Source organism: Ixodes scapularis, unplaced genomic scaffold (assembly GCF_016920785.2).
Source record: "Ixodes scapularis isolate PalLabHiFi unplaced genomic scaffold, ASM1692078v2 PGA_scaffold2__306_contigs__length_199485367, whole genome shotgun sequence".
Classification (NCBI taxonomy): Eukaryota; Metazoa; Arthropoda; class Arachnida; order Ixodida; family Ixodidae; genus Ixodes; species Ixodes scapularis.
In genome coordinates this window covers 124,282,138-124,302,061 of record NW_024609857.1, presented here as the reverse complement: position 1 = coordinate 124,302,061, position 19,924 = coordinate 124,282,138, and the positions used below count along the sequence as shown (strand labels likewise).

Below are 19,924 nucleotides of genomic sequence, written 5' to 3'. Positions count from 1 at the left end.
AGTCTTGGAATTCACTTTATCAGAGCCCCCTATACCCAGACATTAGTCCGGTCGTTCGTCCGTCTATTTACCTGCTACATTTCGCGTGGAAATTAGCGTTACGTGACGTGGCGTCACATTACATTACGACTGGACGCCATGAGGTTACGCCACGTAGCCACTTCGCCTGACGTGAGGTCACACGATGTTAATTTTCTCATTACATCTAGATGGCAATTTCGTCACGTGATTTGATGTCACTCGTCGTCGCCATCAGGTTGCCTGTGCGAGAAATGCGGATAAACGTTTGACGTCACGAGGGTTGCGTTACTCCACTTGAAACTCCTTCTTACACCTTAGGGCCACTAGTCAGTCTCGTAGATTTTGTCGTGAGGTGTATAGATATACCGAATAAAAAAAAGATTTGCCGCGACGGTGGTAGTTAATCTGATCAAATATAAACCTCATATCGCCGCGTGCGTGGCAGATTTGGCGACGCATGCGAATGCCTCGCCGAGGAACGCAGTTCGAATACCGCAGATCCCGGTTCTTTTTTTTTTTTTTTTTTGTTCTGTAATGTTTTAGTTCATTCTTGGCTGTAAAGGAGTTTTCTGGCTCAGAAGACTCGTTAACTGCGTCGCCACTGCCCGTATAAAGGCAGTGACGCCGCGCTGCGTGCTTCGAGTCAGTGACCCTCTCGTTGTTGACGCTGATTACTCGATACATTATGTTTTAGTTTATAGGCGCTATTTTACTCATTTATTTTCAGTTTTAGATTAGTTCACCATTTTCCATCCTTGACATTCTGGTGAAAGTGCTGGGTGGTGGTCGGCGTTGCGCTCATCATAACTCAAAGCTCCTATGAAGTCGACGACGACCGCCCACGATGAGGACAATGAATGCAAGTGCTTTAGGACGAGAAGTATAACCGATTCTTTATCTCTAACATGATTAATCAAAATAGTAAAGGTAATGAAACTACTTCAGTTAATTAATCTACAGTAGATTTGCTGCATAAACACGTGTAGGTGCTGACCAAATATTACTCCTGCTTATTATTTCTTTCAAATGTTTCGGTGGAGTAGTTTATATCTCTTCATCTAGCGCCTTCAGCAAATCTACTGTAGATTAATTAACTGAAGTAGTTTCATTAACTTTACTATTTTAATTAATCATGTTAGATATAAAGAATTTAAGGTTGATTAATCATAGAAGAGCTGCCAATTATACCATTTGAGATCATTACTGAATTAACTACACAGTTATTCCTCCGCCTTTTGAAAATATTAGGTCATGGCTGCAATGTTCACTCAAGTGGTCTTAAATAAATAAATGCCAGCAAGAATAAAATATCACTGTATATTACACTGTTCACACAAATGTTTCATTTATTTATTTCTTGCCACCCTTTTTAGACGCTCTTCATTCATTCGCGAAAAACTAAATAATTCGACGGTGTCATTTAAAAAATGGTAATTATTTAGCGCTATGAAAGATATTCCTATCTTGTTTTGTAAAAAGAAAAGCAGGTATACCAAGTACAGTATTTCAGACATTAGTGGTGGATGCTAGCTCAACCTATCCCAGCCAGTGACAGCTGCACTTGCTACATGTCGCGCGTTTGACGTAGTAAATAACTAGTAAAATGGCAGTAACGGTCAAAAAAAGATAGTAACGTCTGCAGTTATTAACTTTCTACAGCGTGTCGAGCGTTTGAGGGAGTAAATGGCTAATAAAAGGTACTATCCGTCAAAAAAAAGGAGATAGCTTCCACAGTTTCAACCTTTTACGGTCAAGCTTTGTCCAGATATATCCAGTGTCCCTGCCATGGGAGTTCGATACAAAAAAAAAAAAAAAAAAAATACTTCTATACTATTACATGCGATAGCTTTTCTTTAAGGAGTGTAGTAAATGACGAACCACCAGGACAAAAAATTACGCCAAACCACTACGACAAACCACGTAAACAAACCACGACTATAAACCACGAGGAGGAGCCACGACAACACATCACGACGACTAACCTACGGCGACGAGCCTACGACAATGGACCTATGAAGACGACCAACGATGACGACCTACGAGGACCACCGATTATGACGATCGCAAAAACGGCGGCCGATAATGGTGGAGAAACGATAAAAAAAGGCGGCTCTCAGGGCAAATAACGACAGTTAACGTTGACGGCAAAATAGAACTGTCGCCAACTTTTCACGACAAGTGCCCGATCGTGACCGACATCATGAACTGTGAGAATGTCAAGCAATTTTGTTTTATGATTTTAGTAGGTTTTCGTTTTGCCTGATTTCAAGAAGCGCTAGTCTGCGTCTTGATAGAGGGGCGTAATGCCGCGTGCGTGCGAATTTGACAACCCACGCGGCTGCCACGGGGAAGAATGGATATTGAACGACGCTGGGCTCGGTACTTTTATTTATGAATCTGTACTCTTCTGGAAACTTCCAGCTTATTTGTGGAACTGTGACTGCGGTTTTTGTGTCAGGATCCTCCTGGTAGTACTGCATGTATCTAGGCAGCGGTATCGCGCTGCTTCGAGTCAGTCATTTTTCTGTCGTTGTTTTTCCTCGTGCTCGTCACCTTTCGTTTTAATTAATAGGCACAAGTTCCACCATTCAACATTTATTTTCAATCTTATTTTCGTTTTCAGTTTTTGTTCGTGACACTACAATCTATCTTTACCTGACAGAATTCATGAATGGTGAAGTTCATCATGAATAAAATAGCGCAAATCACGTAGGACGAGGTAGACAGGAAGGTGAAGTTCACAACGGAAAAAAAAGTAGAAAGGAAAATACTACTATTCTAAATTAACGCTTGCGCTTCACTTGCCTGAGTTTTGTGCTTTTAATGATAGTTTGCACTACTTCTCGATGGGAGTTTCAAAGCCGACTCTCATCCTGGTGGTGCCTTCAGTGTCAGAGTTCATTATTAAAAGTTAAAAGGATGTTGCTCTCATTTCTTTTTTACAGAAAAAATAAAGTGACGCCTTGAAACTTCATGGGGCAAGTCCCACAACCCAAAGTAACCCAACGTCACTCAATACAAAATCTCTTTTTACAAAAAACACTCTAAGCAAGATTTTATAAAGACGTAGCAATTTAATTTATAAATTCATGTACATAACCCTAGTACGTTTGTGATATCGAATTATAAGTTTGTATGTGCTTTACATCTCGACAACATTTGGAACATAACACTCACAAGTGCCTTTCTCTAAGTTAAATTTTGGAGATATGGATCATTTCTACTCATAAATTATTATCACAGATAAAAGTTGAGAAAATGACCGTAGTTAAGAATGTTTTCAGTCATTTAAACATTCATCAGATCGACAATATAATTGTCATATCACAATGGAATTACGTTAATTATAAGACAATCCAGTTAAGTTCATCAATAACTTTGACAAAACGTTATATATGTATAAAACCCACCACGCTGGTAAATAGTGTTTATACACACTCAACCACTTTCATTTACAAAACAATAACAAGTGCAAAAGCAAACACAAACCTGGTCTGGCGATTGTTCGTGTTTCTGTAGTAACAACTCCCATTACGCCAATCTTCACGCCCTCAACAGTGTATACTATATGCTTCAATACCGTGATGTTATCTTTCGTGAATACTGGCTCTCCGCTTGTGTTCAGGTTTGTTCCCAACACAGTGACATTTGCTTTTTGCATTCTAACAAGAAAAGGAGCTAGTCCTTCGGGTCCATCATCGAACTCGTGGTTGCCCAAACACTGTAAGTTAAAATGACGAATCAAAATAATAGCAATTACGTACACATTTTACAAACAATAAAATCATATGTGCCAGACCTGCAAGCAACGATTAAACACTTTTTTTTGCAACACTAAAACAGATTTCACGCGGCAGTAGCATAAAAAATAATTTTCTTGCAATAAATCTTTGTGTGCAGCCCATAAACAACGCTGAAATATATAGCCAATGAACAATGTTAAAAAACGGACATTGACGAGCAGGGACCGAACCGTGGACCTGCTTTTAAAGCGGTTAGTGCTCTGCCACGAGTCATTTTTGTGTGTCATAACAGACCCTTCCTGAAAAGTATAGCAACCAAAGCAAAGTTTGCGCAGCTGTAGTCTCACAGATCGCACTTCGACATATGGACTGTCACGGGAAGTAACCCTTTTCTCGCAATTTTTCAACTCATATGCAGCGTTTGCAAAAGCATACTGTGTAAGCACGTGCTTTCTCATTTTTAAATTCCCTATAACAGTGTTGCTAAGGCTAGTAAAATGTTGTATTTTATTCCCAGGAATTTTAAAAATCCGTCTCGCAGTGTAAAACAAACATTATATTTTTCTTTCATTCGACCAATTTTAAAATATGCTCGTGTCCACTGGGACCCGCCACAAAGTTACCTTGAACAAAAATTGGAACGGGTTCAAAACCAGGCATTACGGTTCGTTACAGGTGACTACAGCTGTAAAGTGGTACAAAAGTTGTACAAAAATGAAAAACTGTTTAGGTTCGATTTACTCAAAGAGCGAAGAAAGTACTTGAGACTGAATTTCTTTCAGAGCATATATTACGGACGGACTGGTGTTGAAAGAAGTCTTTACATTTTTGAACCACATTATGCATCTGCAAGACGGGATCGTTCTAAAAAAAGCCGAGGAATTTCTTTTACAGTACTGACTGTTTTTCATTTTTATTTTTTGTACAAACCATTAGAGAGTGGAATACAATTAGGGAAGAAATTATATATATTACTGATAACGATCTCTTTTATGATAAACTGCAAATCTGTATCCGCGATTAATAATGTATGCCTTATTGTTGTTCCATTTGTGTATTGTATGAATATGTATTGTTATTGCATAATGTTTCCTGTACCCCCCTGCATAACGCCTAACGGCACCGCAGGTATTCATGTAAAAAAATACTAAACCCCGATTCAGTTATGCTAAATTTGACATTTTTGCACTGTATCGAAATTCCAGGCGTTAACTTCACATAAAGTCCAGCACTTCTATAGAGTGTAAATTACATATTCGATTGCAGAACAATGTTAGTTTTTATTTTTCTCAAAACATCTTAGTGCACCAAAATTTAGCCTTCTCTAGTGTAGTTGAATGAAAAATGAAGGAACGCCGATTCTGTTAAACGCCTTTCATCGTCTTCTTCCTTTATTATCTAATTTCTGCATCGTCTTTCCTTTATTCCGACACTACATTTGCCCCGTTTTATAAAGGTAATGTATATACTAAAACAACAAAAGCAGAAAAGAAGCATCTAAACAAACAAAGTTGTCGAGTCAACGAAAACCCGAGTACCTATGTGGCAATGTTCCTGTCACATAACTTCCTAGTCCTTCCGAAGGTTTGCGTTGTCTTCAACTCCGGCGAAGAGGTTGAAGTTCTTGTCGTTAGGTGTCTGTATCATTTGACAATGATCTTGGTTCCGGTTGGTCTCCCGCCGAGGAAAACTCGTGTGAGTGTAGCGTGTTTGGTAAAGGCCTCCACGAAATGATAGGTGACAGCTCGTTGTCTGTGTCCGACGTAAGTCGTGGCATGACTTCTTGTTGCATTTTTGAGAATTTGCTTCCATTCCACCCCTTATAGTCGTCGAGCGGGAATGCATTAAATCCTCGACGATCCAGTATCTAGCGTGGCTTGGAGTATTTTAACCTCTTCTTGGTGTGATGACCTGGCAACTTCACGCGTACGAAATCGCCTGGCTGAAACGCTGGCTTACGTGCGCCTCTCTTCTGGTCTACGTACTCTTGGGCAGCAAGCTGCTCTCCTCTAATTCGCTCTCTCAGCTCCATCATTGCTCCTGTCGGTTTGGCGAAAAAAACTTTCTGATGGCCACCCAACGACATTCAGCTTGCTCCGCGGATGCCATTTGTGCAACAGGTATGCGCGCTACACACCCGCAGTTGAGTGTGGTGTTGGACGGTATACTCCGATAGATTCGGTCAGTGTTTCTTCGAGGTTTCGTTGTTCAAAGAGAGCCAGCTGAATAAACCCCTTCAGCACTAAGCTAAATCCTTCAATCATACCATTTGACTGTGGGTAGCAAACAGATGAGAACTTATGTTGAATGCCACGTTCCCGTAAAAATTCTTCAAATTCTGCAATGTAAATTGGCTTCCGTGGTTTGAGGCGATTTCTGTCGGATATTTTTTACGGCTGAAAAGTGACACCAGGAATGCAGTCACTGTTTCGCTGGTTACCGTGCTAGCCAAAGCATTTTCAGGCCAGTGACTGTAATAGTCCATGTCGGTGACTACAAAACGGTGTTGTTGAAATGATTTTTCGATTTGACCAACGATGTCGATGCCCAGCTTCTCCCAGGGGCGTGTGGAAAGCGGTATCTAAAGTAGTGTTGCAGGAAAGTCTTTTCAGACTTATCAGCTGTCTGACAGTTCAGGCATCCACGAACAGTGTGTTCCACTGCTACATCCATTCCGGGCCACCAGTAACACTGCCTCAATCGTTGTTTGAGGTCGGGACGATTCCCAAGTGTGAATCATGAACCAGGGCGATGATCTTAGTAGTCATTACAGCCGGAACTACGATTTTCTTTCCACGTAGGAGCACTCCATCGACCTATGACAGCTCAGATCTCGCTTGGTAGTAGGGTAAAACTTCTGTAGTTAACTTGGTCTTAGATTGCCAGGTTGTAAAGACGAAATGCTTGATTGTTTAAAAGTACAGAGTTAGTGGCTGTAGCAGACATCAGGTCGCCCTTAGAGATGAGTTATTCAGTTATTACAGAGATAACTTCCTCGTCAATCGTGTCAGAAGACGCATCAGGTAATGGTAGTCGGGAAGGTGCAACTGCGATAAATAACGTTGTCTTCGTCCCTCTTGTAGTGCACTACACGGTTATAGTTGAGCAGACGTGCTGTTCATCGAGCAATTCTGAGTGGACGGTGACCCGTGCCTTGAGAACTCAGTAAGGTGGTAAGTGCTTCATGGTCTGTGCAGAGAGTGAATGGTCTGCCCCAGAGATACACGTGCCAATGTTCTAATGCCCTAACGCATGCGAAGGCTTCTCGTTCCCAAACAAAGTATTTTCGCTTTGCCGGTGAAGCTGTTCGTGAAGCAAACTCAACGTTCTGCAGATCGGATCCGTTGGTCTGCTGGAGCAGAGCGCCAATACCGTATCTGGACACATCCGTGGTAACGACAACTGGCATTCCTGGACCGAACATGGCAAGTGTGTTACAACTGGCAATCAACAGCTTGATTCTATCGAAGCACCGTTGTGCTGTGGTCGTCCACACGAATATCGTCTCGCCTCGTAGATCACTTAGTGGTTCAACTTCATCTAAGTAGTTGCGAAGAAACCTCGCGTAATATCCCGCAACTCCTAAAAAGGAGCGCAGGGAATGATGGTCCATTGGTATATGTGCAGCTTGAATAGCTTGAACGTTTTCTTGCAGAGTAGTTATACCTTGCAGAGTAGTTATCTTATTGCTTATGATCATGATTCCTACTTTACACGGAAGTGAAGCTTACTGAAAAGGCAGATATATTTGATTGTGTGGTGCGGAGTTCATGACAAGCATTTGTTGGGATTAGTTTTGATGACTAGGTTTAGAGACCCAGTGTGCTAATGGCAATCATTTCTATCGCATGTTTGGTTTTTGCATCATGGTTATGTTGAATGGAAGAGTTCTCATTTCCGTACTTTATTAGCATAGGCCCTTGTATTAGGCCGTCCATTGGCTTCCAGTTCTTGCTCTTTTGATCTTCATAATTGGTTTAGTCAGTAAGAGCAAGATATGTTTATTTGGGCAGTGCATACTGCATTCCCGGCATCTTTTGGGGTCATTGTGAATGACTAGGTCAATAGCCTGTACTATTTGCATCCTCCTTTAGACATTCAGTTGTCTATTTTTCTCATTAAGGTCATGGTATACGTAAGAAGTATTGTGACTGTAGTTTCTTTGTTGACGGACATTAGCATGCAGTCACTGAATTTAGAAGTCACTGGGCCAGATTATTCTTCTATTGTTGCTGTATTAGTCACATGTTCATATGTGCAAGCGCTTTTCATGGAACGTTGACGGTAATTTCTTGAAATGCCCTCCATCATATTGTCACGGGTGGTGACCAAAAAACAGGAAATAAACAGGAAGCTATAAACGTTTAATGTGGCGAACTTGTGCCAAAAATAAAAGGGTGCAAAGATAATAACAGAGCGTCGCGGGCGTCGAAGTCGGCGTAGCAGCACAGTCGAACGCTGAGGCGAAACTGACCCCGCTCGCCTTGCGGAATCCCTTATGTACCCTCGTGGGTTTCTGAATCGTTCGGCGTAGAAGGTTCGGCGCGTAGAACATTCTGACCTTGAACAAGCAACATGGTTCTCGAATTTACCAGAAAGTTACTTTACAGAGTCCACAAAAATGCGCCTCCGCGGCCAGGAATCGAACCCTGGCTTTCAGCGTGGAAAGCACGCGCGATAACCGTTATACCACGAGCGCGCTGCCTTCCTGGTCAGCTGCGCTCGCGGCATTATCCCCCCCTTTAAAAAAAGTGCATCGTCCCGATGCAGCACAAAACGAAAACACAGATCCACAGCAAAAGGATAGCAGACTTGCGAGTCGCACTTAACAGTTCACTCTTTGACGAAAGTCCAGAGTTCTATCGTTCGTAATACGGCTTGAGCCGGACGACGTGCACCACCTCGGGTCGTGGCTGGCGTCTTGCAGATGGGCGCGTTCCGTCGGGTAGAACTTCGTAGTTCAGATCGCCGAGGCGTCGGATTATTTTGTAGGGTCCGAAGTAGCGTTTGAGAAGCTTCTCGCTGAGACCACGGCGACGAATGGGAGTCCAGACCCAAACCCTGTCTCCGGGCTGGAAGTGGACGTCCCGACGACGAAGGTTGTAGCGGCCAGTGTCAACACGTTGTTGGGCTTTAATCCGCAGTCTGGCGAGCTGACGGACTTCTTCTGCCCTTTGGGCAACCACCTGGGCGTCGTCGATTACGTCGACAGCCGGTTCGTGGGGCAACATAGCGTCCAGCATTGTCATTACGTTGCGCCCATGCACCAGTTGAAAGGGTGTCACTCCGGTGGTCTCTTGTACGGCCGTGTTCCCATGTCCCATGTCTCGTCCCATGTCTTGTGCTCCACGTCGACGTACATAGAGATCATGTCGGCGATGGTTTTGTTGAGTCTCTCCGTCAGCCCGTTGGTCTGCGGGTGGTACGCCGTGGTGCGACGATGGCTGGTGTGGCTGAGACGAAGGACTTCTTGCGTCAACTGGGCCATGAATGATGATCCACGGTCTGAGATCAGGACTTCGGGAGCGCCGTGCCGGAAGACGATGGAATCGATGAAAGACTTGGCGACTTCAACAGCCGTTCCTGATGGAAGGGCTTTTGTCTCAGCGTACCGCGTGAGATAATCGGTTACGATGATTATCCATCGGCTTCCTTGCGACGACGGTGGGAAAGGTCCGAGTAAATTCACACCGATTTGCTGGAATGGGGCAGATGGCGGCGCAATAGGCTGAAGAAGTCCTGCCGGTCTCGTCGGTGGCTTTTTCCGTCGTTGACACTCGTGGCAAGATCGGGTGTAGTGGTGTACTGTCTTCGCAAGCTTGGGCCAGTAATACTTTTCGCGTATCCTTGCAAGAGTCCTGCTGTAACCAAGGTGTCCCGCCGTCGGGTCATCGTGGCAGGCTTGAAATATTTCTTCCCGAAGACTGGAAGGGATCACCAACAGCCACGCCGTGTTGTTGTCACTGAAGTTCTCCTTGTACAGTACGCCTTGTCGGATGGAGAAGGTTGGCAGTGTTCGTACAAAACCGCGGGGAACAGCGCTTCCTTGTCCCTCTAGGTGCTCGATGAGTGCTCGCAGCTCAGGGTCGTCTCGTTGGAGTGCTGCCATGTCGCTGACATCCAGAGCGCTGAGGAAACACTCATCGTCGTCCTCTTTGGTGCAGGCAGGACCGGCCTCGGCTGGGGCCCTTGACAGGCAGTCGGCGTCATTGTGCTTCCGGCCGGACTTGTACACCACGGTCATGTCGAACTCCTGCAGTCGTAGGCTCCACCGAGCGAGGCGTCCGGGGGGGTCCTTCAGATTCGCCAGCCAGCAGAGCGAGTGGTGGTCTGCGACCACGCGAAAAGAACTTCCATACAAATATGGGCGAAACTTTGTTATTGCCCATATGACAGCGAGGCACTCCTTTTCAGTCGTTGAATAGTTCCTCTCCGCGTTTGACGGCGTCCGACTTGCGTATGCGATAACTCGCTCTGCTCTGTCCTGCACTTGGACTAGTACCGCACAGAGCTGGCAGTAATGTAATTACTGTAATGAAATTACAGTAATTTAATTACTTATTTCAGTAATTAGTAATGTAATTCATTACTTTTTGTAGCAGGTAATTTAGTAATTAATGAAATACTCCAGCGACGGTAATTGTAATTAAATTACCTAATTACTTTTTCGCACCAGGCATATTTTTTGTGTCCACAATACACAAGAGCGCTTTTCTTTTTATTTTACTTTTTCTTTTTCCTCTACACCTTTCCAGAGAACGCTCTTTGGCCGCCGCTATGTTGCTGATGCTAATGCGGCTGGTGCGACTCTCGCGCCCGCTATCAGCAAGACATTAGACAGTTTTAGTGGACCGTACGCTATAGCTTTGCGTACGCAAGGGAATTGCGGGTCGTGAGTGCGCTTGCGCTGAACGCAATAGAAAGGCTAGCGTATTGCGTACGCACGCAACGCTGGAGATTTTGCGAGGCGGGCTAGCGGGCTTTGCGGGACGCTCTCGAGAGATCTCGGACCCAACGAGAGCCCCAGTTTCAAGATGGCGGTTACCTCGACTGGCGCAGCAAGGGCGACGTGGTGTTTTTGAAGTTCTGTGTTACGTGAAATTGCGTGGTGTTCAGCTCGGCAATTCTTTCTGGGACCTACCGCGGTCAAATCAGATCGTCGCGCAGCTGAAGGAGTGCACAGTGAAAATGTTCGCCGCTCGGAATGTGCGTCGACGCTGCGATCTGCTCAACGCTAAGCCTATTCGCACAGTTCATCGCCCACGGACGAGCGACTCTAAAAGAAATCGCCGAAGTTCTCGCTATGCACTGGACATCAGTAGGTCATGAATTTCATTCCGCGATAGCATTGATAAAAGGTGCCGTTTCAACGGGACGATTGACGGAGGCTCCGTGATCGAATTTGGCTACGCACTCTTAAGCCTGGTTCAGACAGTTGCGTTTGACTGCGTTGCGGCAGCGAGAAACCAGGACATCCTTGCTACTTATATCGTGTGCTCAGATGATTCTTTGAATTTGATTGCACGCTTCATACGAAGCACAGATGTGCCGGTGACTCGCTTTCGGTTCTCGACGCAACGCAGTCAAAAGCACTCAAACGCAAGTGTCTGAACCGGCCTTTACTCGTAGCCTCTGTACCCCGCAGGAAAGCGCGCTTGACGAGGCAGCTGCGGCTTGGTTTAATGGTTCAAATGTAGTACAATGCTTCCCAGTCCTCGGGAAAATACATGCACCATGAAACACAAAATGCAGTGGGAAAACACGAGAATTTAGCCGCCAGCAGTGTTTGAAACTGCGCCTACACAGGCTGCACCTGTGTAGGCGCAGCCTGTAAAAGTATACAAAAGTAATGCGAAAGTAATGTCATTACTTTTAAAAGTAATTTGTAATGGTAATTAATTACTTTCTGGCTGTGGTAATTTGTAATGTAATTTAATTACATTTCAGCAATTTTCAGCAAAGTAATTAGTAATGTAATTTAATTACAAAATATGAGTAATTGGGCCAGCTCTGGTACCGCACCCAGTCCGGTGTTACTGGCGTCGGTGTGGATCTCGGTTTCAGCAAACTGGTCGAAATGACCAAGAATCGGGTGCATCTGGAGTCTTCGTTTGAGCTCGTCGAATGACCTCTGGTGTTCTTCTGTCCACTCAAACTTTACGGCGTCCTTCGTGAGGTGTGTCAGCGGTGCGGATAGCTTGGAGAAGTCTCGAACAGAGCGCCTGTAGTAGGCACAAAGTCCGAGAAATCTTCTCACGGCCTTCTTGTCAGACGGCGGCGTAAATGCAGCTACGGCGCGGGTCTTCTCGGGGTCAGGTAGAGCACCCTTGTTGTTCACGACGTGGCCAAGGAACTTTAGTTCCCCATAGGCGAACCGACAGTTTGTTGGCTTGAGTGACAGGCCGGCGGTCTTGATGGCTTAAAGCACGGCTCAAGTCGTCTGAGGTGTTCGTCGAAATCTCATGAGAATACCACGACATCGTCCAGGTAGACGAGGCAGCTCTGCCATTTCAGACCTGCCAGCACGGTGTCCATGACGCGCTGGAAGGTGGCTGGTGCTGTACAAGGTCCGAACGGCATGACTTTGAATTCGTACAGTCCGTCAGGAGTGACGAAGGCAGTTTTCTCCCGGTCACGTTCGTCGACTTCAATCTGCCAGTAACCAACCTTCAGGTCCATCGACCAAAAATATCGGGAGTGGCGCGGTCGGTCTAACGTATCGTCCATGCGGGGGAGCAGATAGACGTCCTTCTTCGTCACAGCGTTCAGTCGACGATAGTCCACGTAGAACCGCAGGGTTCCGTCCTTCTTCTTTACAAGGACGACTGGGGACCCCCATGGGCTCCTTGAGGGTAGAATGATGTTGTCGTCGAGCATCTCCTGGACTTGATCTTGAATCACTTTCCTTTCCTTTAAGGAGACTCGATACGGCGACTGGTGGACAGGAAGTGCGTCGTCGTCGGTAACAATGCGATGTTTCGCCATTGGTGTTTGGCGACTCTTCGATGTCGTGGCAAAACAGTCACTGTATTCGGCAAGGAGATCAACCAGTTGCCGGCGCTTCGTAGCTGGGAGCTCGGGGTCGATATCGAGCGGCGGCGGCGTCGTGCTCTTCTCCTGTGGCGACGAGGTTTCCTCGGAGATTGCGGTGACCAAGGCTGGCGCCTGAAGCTCCTCGACGTGGCCCACGGTGGTACCCTTCGTTAGGTGCAGCGGCTCCTCTCGAAAGTTCGTCATAAGAACAGTTGTACGTCCTACTTGGAGATCCGTTACGCCTCTTGCGACACCGATTCTTTTTCGAGGAGCAGTTGGACGCTGCCTTCCAGAAGAGCTTCACCGTGCATGGCTGCGTCGGTTATAACGGTGACGAAAACACTCGACCGCGGCGGTAGGTTCACATGGTCGGCGATAACTCGGATCGCGGTTGATGTCGTGTTGGTCTCCACCGGCGGTAAAACAGGTTTTCGCAGCGTCAACTGGTTTGCCCCGAGGTCGATGACGGCGCCATACTCGTAGAGAAAGTCCATTCCGAGGATAACGTCCCTCGAACAGTCTTGCAGAATGACGAACTTCAGAGGGCACGTTCCACCGTGGATCTCGACGCGAGCAGTGCATCTCCCGACTGGCGTGATGAGATGTCCTCCGGCGGTTCGTATTTGGGGTCCATCCCACGGCGTCATGACTTTTCGCAGGCGGCGAGAGAGCCTCCCACTCAAGACTGAGTAGTCTGCTCCGGTGTCCACAAGTTCCGATGCGTCGTGGCCGTCAATTATAACGTTTAGGTTGTTGGACACCGATGCAGGGACGTCGTTGTGATCCGTAGCATCGAGAGAGTGGGAGCGCTCCGTCGTTCTTGGAGGCTCTTTACTACGGTCGTCTTCGGCAACGCCACCTCCAGGCGTTGCCGCACTTAGTTTTCCCGGCGACGCAGGGGAGACACGCTTTCTCGGCGGGGTCGTGACACTGGGGACGCTGAACGTCGTGGCGATGGGGAGCGGGCTTCACGGCGGGGAGACGACACTGGGAAGGGCGAGCGTCGGAGGTACTCCTCGATGTCGCGAGGGCGTTCGCCGTACCTCGGGTGTGGGTCTTTCGGGTGGAACCCACGCAGGCCCATTTGCCGCTAAAGACAACGGCGGTAGATATGGACGGCCTCCCCGCAGTGGTAGCAGATGGGTCGTCGATCCGCTGTCCTCCACACGTCGGTTTTCCTTGGCGCCGGCTGTTCTCGGCGGTCGTACTGACGTACTTCGTCGTTGCGTCGGGGGTACGCCTGCGTTGGTGGGTCTCGTCGTGGAGCCACCGGGCAATGTTGAGCAGTTGGGGGCGGTCGTCGGGCCACTGCGGCGTAGGTCACTGTCGGCTCATCGGCTGCGGCCACGCTGGCAGGAGTCTCCGGTTGAATTGCCCGCTGAACTTCTTCGCGTATCACTTCGGCTATCGACAGCGAAGCCGGCTTTTTGGCAGCAGGCAGCAGCTTCCTGAGCTCTTCCCGAACGATGTCGCGGACAATTGCACGAAGAGTGTCAGCGCTGATGCCGCCCTCGTCAAATCGGGAAGACGTCAGCGTCGAAGCAGCAGGCGTGCCGGCGAGTCGGTTGTAGTGGGTGGCTCGGATTGACAGGGCCCGCTCGATGTTAGATGCCTCGGCGACGAATTCATCGACAGTAGTTAGTGGGTTGCGAACAAGGCCACCGAAGATGTCACTCCTCACTCCTCTCATCAGGACGCGCAGCTTCTCCTCGGTGGACTGAGGGTCGGCGCGGCTGCTCAGGCGGAGGACGTCTTCAACGAAGCTGGTGACCGTTTTGATGGGCCCTTGAGTTCGTACTTGAAGGAGGTCTTCCGCTCGCTGTCGTCGTGTCTGGTTCGTGAATGTCTCCTTCAGGCCAGCGATACAGGTGTCCCAGGACGTAAGCGACGCCTCGTGGTTCTCGAACCACTGCCTCGCGGTACCCTACAAGGAGAAGTAGAGGTTTTGGAGGTGCTGCTCAGTGGTCCATTCATTATGGCGTGCTACACGTTCGTAGTGCAGAAGCCAGTCCTCTACGTCTTCGTGGGTTTCGCCATGGAAGGTCGTCGGGGTTCGCTGGGCAACAGGCAGGTAGATGACGGCGGCGGCGGTCGGGGACTGCGATTGCTGGTCGTCCATTGTCGGACTCGTTGGCTGCCTGGTCCTGGGTGGCAGAAGTCCGTATTCCGGGTGTACACCTTGGGTACGGCGACTGGTCCGAGTTTCAGGTTCCGCGTTGAGTGGTCTTCTCACGGAGCCGGGAATCGGATTTGCACTGCGGGCCCTTGGAGGGGAACGCTGCACGGGCATGCGGTACCCCGCACCTTTACCAAAATGTCACGGGTGGTGCCCAAAAAACAGGAAATAAACGTTTAATGTGGCGAACTTGTGCCGAAAATAAAAGGGGTACAAAGGTAATAACAAAGCGTCGCGGGCGTCGAAGTCGGCGTAGCAGCACAGTCGAACGCTGGGGCGAAACTGACCCCGCTCGCCTTGCGGAATCCCTTATGTACCCTCGTGGGTTTCTGGATCGTTCGGCGTAGAAGGTTCGGTGCGTAGAACATTCTGACCTTGAACAAGCAACATGGTTCTCGAATTTACCAGTACATTACTTTACAGAGTCAACAAAAATGCACCTCCGCGGCCAGGGATTGAACCCCGGCTTTCAGCGTGGAAAGCACTCGCGATAACCGCTAGACCACGAGCGCGCTGCCTTCTTGGTCAGCTGCGCTCGCGGCAATATTGCATTTTTTGCTGTAAGTCTTGCTGTAATACAGTGGTTTTTCACTTTTGCACTGTTGACCCGTTATTCATACATTTTGCATGTGTATTCTTATTTTTGTAATGTATGTATAGCATACATCAGTCATTGTTTTCAGAGTTGATGTTTGTTTTGCTTGTCATAGTTACAAAATAAATACTTTTGTGTGTCGATTCCTGGTGTCCTCCCATGTCGTACTTTCAAGAGAGTTAGCACAAATGTAAAAATATCCTTTACGGTGTGCGGTCAGTTTGAATTATATGTAGCGCTGGATGACTCTTCTTCTGCAGTACAATTAAGTTATACTTATAAAACAATTCTATTTTAAACAAAAAGCATGCTAGGTACAATAACACTGGCTCGGTAAACTAGAGGGCGCATGCTACTGCCCGATACAAAAATACCGCCTGAATTCGCCTTGAATCCATTCATTCATCTGGTCTGCGGTTACTGCGTGTATCCATCCATTCAACACTCAACTAGGGACTATACTGGCCGCTGGGCGCGCTCGCTGACATTGAATTGGGCCGCTGGGGCCTATGGAAGTGTCCGCTCTATACGTAGTACTATATTTCTCTATGTGCTATACTCGCGGTCAGCATTCTGTGGCAATTGGAAGAGATGAGGAAAGCGCGAGTACAGCGGTTGGTGCACCTTCTCCCCTAGCATTGACTGCATTGCCACAAAAAACTGACCAGTTTTTTTTTCTTTATATATATTGAATGCATAAAGAGAGAGTTTCGGTAACCTCCGCCTTGACCTCGCCCCCTCCCTCCTCTCTGGTCAGCTCTGTCACGTGACCCGAGGGAGGGGAGGGTCACGTGACAGAGCTACGCGCTGATAAACATAGCCAGATCCGGCAGCGCGCGCGCTGGCAGTCGCTTTTTTCTTTGTCTGCTTGTGGTCCGTTGTAGTTCGAGCTTCGTTTGTCCTACCTGCTTCGATCCGCCGCCTTTCCCTTCGGTCTTATTAGGATGTCTCTCGACAACGTATTGGATTTGCACCACAGCTATCGGTGTTCGAAAAGTCCTACGCGTATATCGGCAACAAGCGATTCTTCATAGTCAGGAATTCTTGCGGTTTGATTGGGTTCGGCAAATGACAGCTTGTGCGCCGCATCGTGTTGAAACTTCAAGGAGCCTTCCTTCTCGTTTTAGTGCTTGTGTGGTTGTCTTGCTTTGACCGTTTCGACATATATCTTGGATTACATCTTTTAAGTCCGCTATTATTATGGTAAGTGCATTGCTACCTACTTGTTGGCAACGATTGACCGTTCTTTTACGGGTACGCTTCCAGATTATTTATAGAATTATGCAGCGTCTGTTCTCGCGGTAGCTGAGAGAATAATTTCCCCGAAAGTCTGCCATTATAGTCTAGAATTACCTCGGTTCTTGTTTGCTTTGCAAGCTTCTCAATTGAATAAAAGCTTGTTCACTCTTCACATTTTACGGATCGCTTGCACGTTTGTACTTGTCTACAGAATTGGCTGTAATAAACTTTTATAAGAATTTAAAACAATTTTTTGTGTCTGTTTTCCTGCCCATTTGCAAGCACCTGCGCGAGTACATTTTTTCTACGTGTTTCCTCCCTGTTATAAATAGGCTTATGAGTTTCGGGGTGTCTGAAATAAGTTAAGATAACCAACCTTCCAGACGATACCCATTTAGGGCTAGCGAATAATTTACCTATCCGAATGGCGTGTTCAAATGTGTGGTCACGTGGCTGGTCGAACGGGCACCCGTATCAAACGGGTACCCGTCTCCCATAATCACGTTTGATCCAAACGGATCGACAGTTGGCCACCCGTTTGATTCAACAGGGTCGACCAGTTTGCCACCCGTTTTAATTTCAAATGTTTTTTTTTCTTTTTTTTTTTTCAGTAGGGAGTGTAGTTGAATCTAAGATGAAGGAACGCCAATTCAGTTGTATGCCTTTCGTCGTCTTCTTTCGTTATTATCTCATTTTTGCTTCGTATTTATTTTCTTTGGACACTACACACACGCTGGTTCTAAAATTTAGCCCGTTTCCGCCGTTTACGCAAGAAACTTTAAGTATAGTTTATCGCTCTCTCCGACCAAAACGCCAGTACCTCGCGCTTGCGACGCTACCGAGATGAGGGCTCACCTTTTATTACGCGTGCGAAATTCTAGAACACCAACAAACAAATTGCCTGACTGGCATTTCCCGAAGTCCTCCTAGAGGAATGCGATTTATAGCGCCTCTTTGCGCCCTTTTTTCAGGCACAGTCAGGAGACCGTCAGAATGTCACAAGGCGCCACGTCGTCACGTCAAGGTGTCACATGACATCCCCGTCTCATTTGACATCCTGGCTTCACGTGACGTCACAGGGGACCTATACATATTAGGCATTTTGACTGACTGGATGACAACAAAACGTCGCAGACGCCTTCACGTCTTCGAGGCTACGTCTAAGCTAGCAAAAACCTCAAGAGATAAAACTAAAAATGTCCTGTATTTAAGATTATTTCTGGCACGATTAACATATGGGATATTCTTCATTGCGTACTAGCAGTTGTGTGCGCTAGCGCCAGCGCAACGGCTCACGTGAGCTTGGCACAAGCGGTCTCGCATTGCTCTAGACAAGGAGCTCTAGTCCGTCGCCAGCGGCAGCAAATTGCTGGTAGTTGTTATCCACCTCGCTGGCTCTTCAAAAAAGCATGTTTTAAATGCCTCTGGAGGTAGCGCAATGTCATCCTATACTACATGTTGCGGTTAGAAGGAGGAAGAATGCCGCAATGCCGCTGTCTTGAGAGCTACCATTTCGTGTTTGACTTGGGCGGGTTTGGCTACCCACTCCATTTCCTAAGAATGGCGTGCCCACCCAAAAAACCTAAAACGCGGTTTGGGTTCTGCGCTTGCGGGATTGCGACGACGCTATTTTTTTTTTTTTTTTTTTTTTTGGGGGGGGGGGGGGGGGGGATACGCGATCCTGAGTAACAAACGAAAGTATGCAGACTGGAGCTGATTAGTAAACGTCCTAATCTATACCATGAGACACGGAGAAATTGAATAAAAGACTAAACGACACAAAATCTGAACGCAGCTGGGTATATTCGCAAGGGAAAAGAAATTTACAGTCGTTCGCAAAGAAAGGATAGAGGGAAGCCTGAAGACATGCCGTCGCAAAGCTTTTATGGAACTAAACCAGAAAGGCTGACCTCCAACCCAGACACCAAAACGCCAGCAGACACCCGCTGCCAATCTACCTGACATGAACCCAGGTGCGTGTTATATTTTGTGCCGTAATGCGCGTTCATTTTTTTTCACCGAGTCTCAGGTTTTAGATTACTACACTTCGGTAGCTGAATATTATAAAGGCAAACTTGTTGGTTACTTCAAGGCTTCTGAAGCACACACGAATAGAAATGTACGCAATTTGTTTTAAACAGTTTTTTCTTTATAAAATATTGGGCTATCATAACAAAACTATTGAATCGCCTATGCTTTAAAAAAATAGTAGCTTCATGGTGCATTCAAAATTTGAACATTTCTATCGATTTAGTACGAACATAATGACGAAACAAACAAAGCGCGTGCTTTAATTTAAAAAAGAGTTTGTCGCAAAGAGGAAGTTTTTTTGTTCTTTTTTTTGTGGTAGAAGATTGAAAAGTTATATTTGACCGAACAACGTCATTCACATGTCACCAAATTTCTTCTAGAATAAACCTTTCATCCCTAATGAACCTTTGTAGTACACCGCGGTTGATTCTATTTGCGTTTTGTGGCCGTAGTATGCATCCCCGTACACCCTCCTTGAATTGCCTTCATGCATATAAAAATAAATAAAATCACATCCTGAACACGAGTCTTGGTGATGCAAATATTTGTTCGTATATATATAGAATAAGTGGGTTAGTTGGCAATTGACCTTTCCGTAAATATGTGGTGCCCTAGCGTTTGCTTTACGGATTGTGCCGTTAAGATGTTCGGCACGTGGAATAATCCAAAAAACGAAATCGAAGTGGACGTTGGTTTAACAGTTCGTGACTTCAGAACGCAGAGAAGGCGGAAGGAAGGCAGAACAGAGTTTGTGAGGGCCTCGTTCTCTGTTCGCTTAATCATTTTATCTCTTCTGAGCTCCTAACAATAAGAAAGAATGAATCGTGCCACTATCAAAATATATAAAGCTTTCGAGCTGGTACCCCCAAGCGTAGATCTGAACAACCCCACAATTCCCGGCTATGCAGTCTCGTGGGATTTTTCAAAACGATCTTTTCATTTAACTGCCGGCACGTTTGGTTTTAAATATAGTATTTTCATCTGATAAGAAATGGTGGAACCGCACAAAAATTTGTTCAGACGTAGTGTAAAAAAGTAGGCTTAATAGCAACCTCCAAAACAAATGAGCTTGCTCAAGAGCCAGTG

At 46.6% G+C, this 19,924-nt stretch overlaps 1 protein-coding gene across 1 annotated transcript in view; it reads right to left on the bottom strand.

The window, feature by feature from the left end:
- LOC8041448 (protein 5NUC-like) overlaps positions 1–19,924 on the bottom strand; it is a 63,027-nt gene that overhangs the window by 25,241 nt on the left and 17,862 nt on the right. Inside the window, exon 3 of the mRNA XM_040205674.1 lies at positions 3,511–3,742. Coding sequence (XP_040061608.1) covers positions 3,511–3,742 — 232 coding nt within the window. The remainder of the gene's footprint in view (positions 1–3,510; positions 3,743–19,924) is intronic.